Here is a 10,687-nt window from a genome sequence, read left to right on the forward strand (position 1 = left end):
AAAACCTTCGAGCTGTCTGCCTCGTGCCTTGTTTCGTGCTTCTCACGGGTCTCTACGCTGTGATTTATCTGAAAAGCGTTCCTGGTCATTGTGTGTGTACTTTAAGATCGCTTTCTTACATCACCTCTGAGCCGAGCTTCTGCTGATTTCACCAGCTGGGTCAGTCCTGGCATTCCATGTGTTGCTTCTAAAGTGCTTTTAGAGACATGTTAAGGATAACAATGTTGCTCGTGCAATGCCCCCTCATTCCTGAGCACCTGTGTGGGGCTGGTCCTGCCTCACCAAAGTTCACTGGGGCAGGATTCCTGAGTCTCTGAAGCATATACACTTACTATCTTCACTGAGCACATCGCGGCGTGGAGGCTTCTGTGGCTGTGCCCAGCACCCAGTCAAGAGGTGCTGAGAGTGGGTTCTTCTGGTTTCAATGCCTGGATGAGGAACTGCTCCCAGGCATGGTGCTAGGTGCTGGAAATACAGGATCAAAGGAAACACACTCCAGAGATACTGAGAAATATATGTGTAAGGGAGGCAGCAAATCTCCAGGCAGAATCCCTAGAAAGACAGTCCCTCAGCCACTACCTGAGAGAGCACAGCCCTGTGTTGCTGAGGGTGGCTGAGACAACAACCCAAGCATGAGGACCTTTGATCAACGCCTTGATGGCACAAGCATGAGGTCACCAGAGCATGAGGTCTTTCTTTCCTTTTATGGACTCAAAGAAAAATAAATCAGAGGGAGGACATGCTTATTTTGTATAACTTGCAGAAGTTCAACATGTACTGAGTTAACATGAATCGAGAGGCCCTACTCAGTGCCAAGCTCTGTCCTTGTGCTGGGGTCACATCAGCTCGATCCTCAAGGCTCCCAGGAGAGAGCACGTGCAGGAAATCACCCTGAGAATGGGTCTGTATTCTTCATCTCTGTATCCTCCAACCCTTGCCCAGGGCCCAGCACAAAGCGGGAGCTCAATAAGTAGCACCTGCCTTGGGAAGGAAGACAATGTAGTGGTCAAGTGTCTGCATTTGGAATCTGGGAAACTAGGTTCCAAGAACAGCCTGTCCTGTCCTGGGCTAAGTGACTGTGCACAAGTCACACCATCTCCCAGAGACTCCATTTCTTCCCATGTAGGATGGGAACTTCTATCATAGGGTCCTGTGGGGATTAAGCAGCTGATCAGAATAGAGATGGGCACATGGTGAGTGCCTGACCAGTTCGAGCCATTGGCGTTAATGTTGTCAAGGAGCCCTGCTAAACCCTCCAGTCTTTGTCACCTTCAGGCATATGAGGTCTGCCCAGATCACTTGTCTGCCTCATCCACGCTAGGCCCCCACCTGTGCCACCACCCCTGGGCGCAGGGGACAGTAGATGCTAGCCACTTCTCCAAAGAAGGAGCGGAGAATCCCCCAGACTAATATGCAGGTCCAGAGGGGACTGACTCTGGTGGAACACGTGTGACCTGCTGATGGGGATGAGCAGCTAGCCGGAAAGGGCAGGGTCTAGATGGCGTCACTGCATCCCTGGGGCTCTCTTCTTCCCTCCTTCCTACCTCTGGGGTGTGTGTGTGTGTGTGTGTGTGTGTGTGTGTGTGTGTGTGATTGTCTTCCTCTCAACTCCCTGGCTGTGCCACCACTTCCCCTGCACAGCTCTCCCTTCTCTGCTTCTGTGTCTGCTTGCTGCCCCATCCTTCCCAACCACCTGCCACTGTGTCCAGGGCAGAAACTATCATCTCTCAGCCCCTGAGTGTACACACCCCAGTGCACCTTTCCTGCACACTGAGGCCAGCGTCCCTAAACCCCAAGTCCTACTTCCTGGGAGAAGGGCAGGAGCAGGTCCCATGGGGGTCAGGGATCCAGCTCTCCCCATCGGCCACACTCTAAATGGGATGACACAGGTCACTGCCACGGCTCAGAGAAGACGAAAGGCTCCTGCACCCAGGCCCGATGCGGAGGCTGCCCAGCATGCTCTCCCCCTCACCACCCTTCTCCAGTCAGCTCTAAGGTCTACACCACTGAGGGCCGATCAGGCCCTGAGTTCTACCCAGGCCTTAAAGCCCGTGTGACCCGCTCAGAACAAGGACTCAAGGGGGCAACAGCCTCCCAGCTGGGTGACCTGGTGTAGGCGGTTCATCCTCTGCAGGTCTCAGCTTCCCCATTTGCACAACACGGGAGATAAGGCTACCTGCTTCTTAACGTGGTTGCGAGGACTGGATACAGATTAACATACGTGAACAACGTGGCGCAGTGCCTGGCACAACCAGAGAGTGAGGGCCCATCATCGTCATCATCGTCAGGAGGTAAAGGCCAGGGCCACCCAGGACCACACGTGCAGCTGACAAGCTGGGGTTTCCTACCCGTTTCTGTGGGGACCCACGCAAACCAGAGGACCCCTGGGTGTCTCTGTCACAGGGTGTTAGAAAGAAACTATTTCCTGTTTGGGTTTCAGCGGGTGCTTTGGGTGATGATCCCCGGGTACCCTCAGAAACTAAGGAGAGTTTTGTCAATAGTATCTTTTGCATTGTATCTACCGGGGTGGGGGGTGTGGGTGGCTAGACGGGAGAGCCAACCCTCAGATGAACCCCTGAGTGGTCATGGGGCCAGGTGGACACAAAAAGCACAGCAAGGGCAGGACAAGGTGCTGGGAATGTGTCGCGGACAAAAGGAGACACAGGACGTGCACCCTGAGCTGAACACATGTGTTGCTTGATTAATAAAACAACAGAAAGAGAAAGAGAAACGTTCCTCAGAGCTCGCTAAGAGGGGCCACAGTCTCGCAGCACCATTCAGACGACGGCCCACGCAACCGACGGATTTGGGTCGCATCCAAAGGCACACACAGCACAACACCCAAGGAAGAAGCAAAGGGGAGCACTTCTGAAGGCAAAGACAGTGCCTCCAGCCCTGCAAAGGCCACCTGAAGGCTTAGCAGGTGTGCGGGGATCACGGCAGAGACCCTCAGGGAGGGTCCCCGGGGCCCTGCCGAGGGACAAGGACCCCTGACCGCCGGGCGATTCCCGTGCCTCAGCTCAAGCATCACCGCAGGAGATCTGGGAAAGGCTGAGGGTGGCGGTCGCGGGGCGGCCACACGTCGGCAGGATCATTGCCACGCGGTCCCAGGGCTCGGGGGCCCTCCCGCAGAATCCCTGCGCCCCCGGGGCCTCGTGCCCGTGCCCCACTCTGAGGCGCCCCGGGTTCCAAAGCCGTATCCTGGCGACGGGCCAAACGCTGCTCTGGGCCTTGGGCCGCCACGTTGGCACCTGAAGGAGAGCGCCGGGAGCCCAGCTCTGCACCCACGGCCTCCGCCCGGAGCCAAGCGCTCGATGGGCACCTCCCCGGGCAGGCTGCGCCCCTCAGGCACGGCCCGGCCCCCGCGGGGTCGGCCCCTGGCAGCAGGGCTCGGCCGCCTGCAGCCCGCGCCCGGCGCCCCCCGACCAGCCTCGGCCCGCAGGGGGGCCCGGCGGTCCCCGCGCCGGCGTCAACCCCGAGGCCATCCTCCAAGCGTCCCGCGACCCGGTCTGGGCGCTCGTCCCTGGCTGCCGCCGCAGGGCACTCCGTGATCCTGTGGACCCTGCGCTCTCTTCTGGGGCTCATCGCCTGGGTCCGCAGGCGCGGCGGCCTGCACAGGGCGAAGCTGTCCGCCCCCCAGGCCCAGGCGTCCCTCACCTGCGCGTCCGTCCCGGGCAGACTCCCTGCCTATGTGCCGCAGCTGCGGCTTGTCACCCCGGGGCCAACGTCAGCACCCAGCTGTGCCCAAGATGTCTCCGCAGGGAAGACGGCGTGGAGGGCCCGGGAGGAGCAGGAGGACCCCGCACTCACGGGGCCCCCAGACGCCCGGAGAAGGTGCGCTAAAGGCTCCGGGGCAGCACAGCCGGCATTCGGGCCCTTCAGGGTGGACACAAGCCCCCGTTCCTTTGTGCCCAGGCCTGGGCCTCTGCACAGAAGCCTCCCCTACCAGGGATCAGACGACGCAGCTGACAAGGAGTCCCACCCGGCCGGCAGGAGCTCCTGCCGCCACCGAAATGCCATCAGCAGCTCCTACAGCTCCACCAGGGAGGTCCCGTCAGCGCAGAGGAGGAGGGCTCCAGCCACAAGACAGGGCTGGCCGCCCCCCACGCCCCCAGACAAAGTCAGCCCACACAGCCCCTGGCGTCCCGCGGCGCCTTCTGTGCCTTGCCAGATGGAGAACCAGCGCCAGGAGGAGGCGGGTGCCACCACCGGGCAGAGAGAAACCTGCAGGAACCGCTCACCCACGTCTCACTGCTCCAGGCCCCGAAGACGCAAGATGCCTCTGCTGCCACACAGGCCAGGGGATCCTGTGCGGCTGCCGCCAGCCCCTGTGCTCGGCTTTCGAGTCACCGCCCAGGACCTAGACGCGGAGAAGAGAGCCGCCCTCCAGCGCATCGACCGTGCTTTGCGACGAGGGGACATGGAGGGCATCTCGAGGGGCGGCCTCACGTGCCCTTGCAGTGCCTTGCCCTGGCCTGCTGCACGGGCTGTTGTACTGCCAGCTGTCCCCCCAGCCCCTGGCCTAAGTGCACAGCGGGCGGAGCAGGACTCCCCGCGTCCCCTGGCTGTCCTGCCGCCTGGTGGATGGGCTGTCTCTGTGCCGCCTCTGTCTCAGGGGGAGCCCAGGTCCCCTGGTGCCCCCTCCTCCCTGTCACAGTCCCTGCCCCCAGCCCCACGCACCTTGCTGGCCTCTGCGTCCTGCCCGGGATCGGGCAGGGCTGACCTGTCTGCCGAGGGCCGGGACCCGTCCAGGCCTGCTCCCTGCTCTGCATCAGGCCTGGCGTGTGCACTGAGCAGCCCAGCTCCTGGCCAGTCCATTCCCGCAGCTGCGGCAGAGTCCCTGCCCCCCTCCAGGGTGAAGCCCGGCGCGGACTCCCCTGCGATGGGAGGCGAGGGAGGGGGCTCTCTGCCAACCAAGCACTGGGTCAGCGGTTTCACAGCTGCCAGCTGTGCCTTCCCCACTGCTACCAGCACGGACTGCTCCAAAACAGACTGCCCTAGCCCCATGTATGTCGACTGTCCAGCGTTCAGCTCCCAGAGCTCCCCTCCCACCGTGGGTTCTCGTGTCCCCCCTTCCAGGAGCCTGCCGGTCACTTGCGCCGTCCCTTCCAGCCCCTCGAGCGGCACATCCACAGGCTTGGCTCCCCAGCCAGCCTCTGACGTCCAGGTCACCTCCATGGACTGCACTCCCCCTTGCATGCCTCTGCTCCTGGGCTCTCCCCATGGCTCTAGTAGGAGCTTCTATCCACCTGCCCAGGCCCTTCCGATGCCCTCCAGGGACAGCATGGGCTCAGTCACAGCCAGCACTGGCCTGCACGCACTGGGGCTCTGGAGCCCCAGCACACCTGTGAACCATCCCTGTGGGAACCCAGGAACCCCAGCTCAGCCCACACTCGGGGCCACGGATGGGCAGTGTCAGGGAGCCACCACCCTTTGCATCCCTGTCCCCTACGGACCATGGGCAGCTCGAGCCTCAACCACGGCCCGGGCCCTGACCTCTGCTCTAGGCCAGCTCTCCTTGGGCAGCGCCACACAGGAGGCTTTGGGGGTTTCCTCGCCCACGTCCTGCACCTCAGGGACCCATGCTGGCACCCAGCCAGGCTGTGCTGCCACCCCAGCTGTCGTGCCCCCTGGCACGGCCACCGCCCCTGGCTCTGTGACCAATGCTGGGCCAGGCAGCTGGCAGCCCTGCCCAATAGCTGGCGCCACAAGCTCAGCCCCCTTGACCTTCGGGGTTGCGGCAGCCCCCGCAGGCCTGGGGAGGCGACAGGCTGCCCCGGATCAGAGGCGCAGCTTTGGCGCTCACAGTGTTACACCACAAACCAGCGGGGCCCCGAGCAGCACACACCGCTCCGGGGACAGCTTGGGCCTGAACACCCGGGGCCACCCTCGCGGCAGCACCCCCAACACCACCGCCCGAGCCAGCACCAAACACAACCCTGTGTCTGGAGGCCCGAACGCCCCTCCTGTTAGTCCCAGCCCGAGGGACCTAGCCGCTCAGAGGCCCCCGAGGCCCAGCCCAGAGCCCAGCAGCACTGCCAGCAAGGCCACCTGCAGGGTCGCGGGGCTCCTGGGCCCTACTCCTCGTGGCGCTGCCTCTGTGCTGAGCACAGCCAGGAGCAGCCCTGCCGGGCCGAGCCCCTCGTCAGCTGCCCCGGGCTCGGGGAGTCGCAAAAGAGCTGCGCCGGGCCACAAGTCATTTCCCGACACCTCGCAATCCACTCTTTTGGGGTCTAGGAGGAAAATGCGGGCCTGAGTCCGTAGCTTCCTGGCAAGTCGCCAGCGTGCCCCTTCCCTCTAGGCTACGTCTCATGTCCATGGGAAACCCTAATCTAGCCCTGACTTCTGTGATCCTGGAGGGACACTGGGCATCCCGAAAGCCAGCAAACAGAACACTCCCAAGCCTTGCCCCGCAGTTTTGCCCAAAGGTGGGTGGCTCGAGGCTGTGTCAGATCCCAGTGGCTACAGGCCCCAGGACGGTGCGCGGAGGCCCGTGTCCCATCTGCCTCCAGTCCTGCAGCGCACAGGACTCCTCCTCGACCCACACTGGATTCCTGCCCTCCCCATGTCCTTCTCATGTTCTACGAGTTTCCTCCATAGCTGAAAATAAAGCCTCGTTCCACTTTGTTTGCATACATCTCCTGAGTCTGTGCTCTGGGGGTCACGGGGGGAAAAGCTCCAGCCTGGATGGATGCGGGCATGGGGAGCCAGATCGCACAGTTTCCAGGTTCTATTGGCCTGGCTGGGGGTGGCGGGGCGAGGATGTGTGTGTGTGTGTGTGTGTGTGTGTGTGTGTGTATGTGTGGCGGGGGGTGCGGGGGGTCCTGGAATGTGGGGAGTGGGGGCAGAAGGGCTGGTAGGGCTGACTACTGAGGAGGAACAGTGTGTTCAGTTTCAGTGACGCAGCCTGGTATACAGCAGCGGCCCGGGGGAGGGATAAACAGGGGGACTCAGCCTCGCCTATGGGAATGGCTGCTTCTCACCCACTTCTCTGGCCTGGACCAGGCTGCATCATCCCGAGTGGACACCAGGTGTCCACACTCTACGTGTTACATCTTTTTCCCAGGTAGTCATTTCTTTTTAGTCTTTTTTTTTTTTCTTTTGCCCCTTTTCTCTTGGAAGTCCTGGGAAAATCCCCCTCTTCCCATCTCCCCGGGGAGGGATGGGGTGGTATCAAGGATTGTGGGCGACGGCAAACCAGGGCAGCTTTACCTTGACGATGGACATATCCCTGAGCGACGGGTGACATCCCGTTTCACCGCAGCACAAGGACTTCCTCAATCCATCTCTTCCCTTTGCCAGACATTGGGGTGAGTGGGCCCTCTTGGCATCGGAACAGGCTAAAATCCATTCACTGTCATTATAAAAGATGAAAAGAATTGCAGGTTGTGGCCCGACATGGATGGACTTTAGAGATCCTCACTCCTGCCATCAGCAGAGGAAAGCTGAACTGCTGAACAGCACCAGTTCTCTGATCCATCAGGGAAGGAGGTCCTGGGGCCCCCTGTCACCACAGAACTGGAGAGACGGGTGGATCAGAGACCCCGCGCTTAGTACTAGAAGTCCTAGCCTCAGCAATCAGGCAACAAAAGGAAACAAAAGGCATTCAAATTGACAAAAAAGACGTCAACAGACTCTCGCTCTTTGCAGATGACGTGACACTGTATGGAGAAAACCCAAAAGACAACGCCCCAAGCTTGCGAGAAATCATACAGCAATTCGACAGTGTGGCGGCATACAAAATCAAAGCCCCCAAATCAGTGGCCATCCTATACACTAACAATGAGACTGAAGGAAGAGAAATTCAGGAGTCAGTCCCATTTTTAACTGCACCCAAAAGCAGAAGACACCTAGGAATAAGCCTCACCAAAGAGGTAAAGGATCTATACCTTGAACACTACAGCACTCTTCTGAAAGAAACTGAGCAAGACACATAAAGGCACGGAAAAATATTCCATGCTCATGGATCGCAAGAATGAATATTTTGAAAATGTCAATGCTACCCAGGGCAATTTTCACATTCAGGGCAATCCCTATCAAAATCCCATGGACGTCCTTCAGAGAGTTGGAACAAATGGCCTTAAGATTTGTGTGGAATCAGAAAAGACCCCGAATAGCCAGGGGAATATTGGAAAAGAAAACCAGAGTCGGGGGCATCACATGCTGGATTTCAGGTTGTACTGCAAAGCTGTGGCCCTCTAGACGGCGTGGTACTGGCACAGAAAGAGACACAGAGATCAATGACAGCCAGAGGAAACTCTGGGGGAGGTTTTTAGGGTCCTGATGTGCAAATTGGTCCTCCGCCCTCGATATAGGGGCATAAGGGTCATCCAACTATCTAGTAGCTTGTTGCCTCCAAAGTTTCCCTCAGGATAGCTGGTGCTCACTTGCGAACTCATGCAGTTTTACCCGGTAAAGCCAATGATTAGAAGTCTCGTGGCCTAAACGATCTCCACCTATCTCTGAGTCTCTTTTCCATCCATGGGTCGACCAGCAGCCCTATCCTTGCTGCCCCCCGATGTTCTCACACTCATGTCTTGTGTACTTTTTCCGTTGCGACCAGTGTCGGATCGCCTGTAACACGGACCCACTGACTCACCCCTCAGCTGACCCTGATCATGCTTAACCCATCCCCAGATATTTTTTTCTCTTCCCAACATTTTATGTATTTCTTGGTGAGAGACATGGAGAGAGGCAGAACCCTAGTCACAGGGAGAAATAGGCTCCTCGCACGGAGCCCGATGCGGGACCGAACCCAGGACCGGGATGACAATCCCAGATGAAGGCAGATGCCCAACCGCTGAGCCACCCAGGCATCTCTAGTCCACCCCTCCTACACCCCATTGCCACCCATGGTCTTTCATGTTCCTCTGCTTCCGACCCACAACCTTGTGCTCTTTGTTTCTTTCTTTGTTTCTTTCTTTCTTTTTTTTTTTTTTACTTATTTAAAGATTTTATTTATTCATCAGAGAGAGAGAGAGGAAGAGACACAGGCAGAGAAAGAAGCAGGCTCCTTGCGGGACTTGATCCTGGGACTCCAAGACCATGCCTGGGGCTGAAGGGAGGCGATCAAATGCCAAGCCACCCAGGCGTCCTTACATGTATTTTTTTTAAACGTGAAATTATTCATGAGGGACAGAGAGAGCTGCAGGTACATGGGGGGCAGGGAGAAGCAGGCTCCGTGCAGGGAGCCTGATGTGGGACTTGATCCCAGGATCCGGGATCTCGCCCTGAGCCAAAGGTGGACGCTCAACCTCAGAGCCACCCCAGGCGTCCCCAGTCCACACCTTGCTCCCCATTGCCACCCACGGTCTTGCGTGTTCCTCTGCTTCCCACACACAACCACATGCTCTACTTCTATCTCTAGACACACCCGACCATACCCGTCTAGGAAATAGGCTAAGACAGGACAGATTCTCATTTGACAGTTCTGGTACTGAGGACCGTCCTTGTTTGCTGTGGTGGTGGTGGCGACACGAAGGCTCTCTGTCCACAAACGGTGCCAGGTCATGGGGAGATGACGCAGGAAGGAAAGGACCGGTTTCAGTTTGCAGACATTTGTACATCTGATCAGGAACGTCTCCCACCAGTCAGTGACCCGGGTGTTTGGGGGTGTGGGCGGCAGGACGCCTCGGATGAGATTTCCAGTGTGCCCTTGCCTGGCTGGAACCTGAACCGGAACCGGTGCAGCCTGGGTGGTTCCAAAAGCGCTGTGGGGGGGAGGGGGGGCGAGCGGGTGTCCCCTAAGGGGCAGATATCCTCGTCCCACGGAAGAGGAGAAAAACATTCCCAAGGCCCCTGTTTGGCGCCCGTCCTGAGTCGGGAAACGCTACTGACCCAGGTGGATCCGGAGCAGGCTGCATTGCAGCCGCCCTGCGGTCCCATATTCCTCACACACGACTCACGGGGGTGCCGGTTTTCCGGCCCTGCCTGCTGCCTGCCTATCTCTGCATCCAACTTGCAACTTTAAGTCTGTGAGGTTGGAAGCTTCGGCTCTCTGGGTCTTGCTAGAACCCAAACATAGAAGGACGCTTGCCATACGATACCACGTTCAATCAAGCATCTGTGAAATGAATGTCAGGAAGGAAATTCTCAGCCTTGAACGTTTCTGGGCCCTGCTCCCTCGGCTTTCACACCGACCCAGGTCCAAAGGCCTCGGAAAACCTCAGCACGAGGGCTCTATTTCTGTCCCTTTGAACACAGGTTGCCTGTCTGCTTCCCTTGACACTAAAGAAGCAGGGAGCCCGGGTGGCTCCGTGTTGAGCATCTGCCTTGGAGTCACGTCGTGATCCTGGGGTCCTGGGGCCTGGGCTCCAACATCGGGCTTCCAGCGGGGAGCCTGCTTCTCCCTCTCCCTTTGTCACTGCCTGTTTCTCATGAATAAATAAATCCATGATCCGGGATGAAATTCGAGACTCCTGGATGGCTCAGCGGTTGAGTGTATGTCTTTGGCTCAGGGTGTGATCCCATGATCCGGGATCCAGCCCCACATTGAGCTCCTTGCATGGAGCCTGCTTCTCCCTCTGCCTAGATATCTGCCTAGGTCTCTGCCTCTCTCTCTCTCTCTCTCAAAAATAAAATCTGAGAAAAAAAAAAAGAAATTCCCTACATTTGGACTTGTAGGTCACCTGATCAGAAAGATGCCTTGTAGGACAAGACCCAAGAGGTAGTCCAGAGAAATAAGGAT

The 10,687-nt window shown here is 58.5% G+C and overlaps 1 protein-coding gene across 1 annotated transcript; it reads left to right on the forward strand.

Annotated features, from left to right (window-relative positions):
- The first annotated feature begins 1,182 nt into the window (after positions 1–1,182).
- LOC119876323 (nuclear envelope pore membrane protein POM 121-like) lies at positions 1,183–6,256 on the forward strand. Its single transcript, XM_038538807.1, has 3 exons — positions 1,183–1,193; positions 1,990–2,102; positions 3,258–6,256. Exons 1-3 carry the CDS (start codon positions 1,183–1,185, stop codon positions 6,254–6,256), a joined length of 3,123 nt encoding a protein of 1,040 aa, XP_038394735.1.
- The last annotated feature ends 4,431 nt before the right edge of the window (positions 6,257–10,687 follow it).

The sequence above is a fragment of the Canis lupus genome, chromosome 5, assembly GCF_011100685.1.
Source record: "Canis lupus familiaris isolate Mischka breed German Shepherd chromosome 5, alternate assembly UU_Cfam_GSD_1.0, whole genome shotgun sequence".
NCBI lineage: Eukaryota > Metazoa > Chordata > Mammalia > Carnivora > Canidae > Canis > Canis lupus.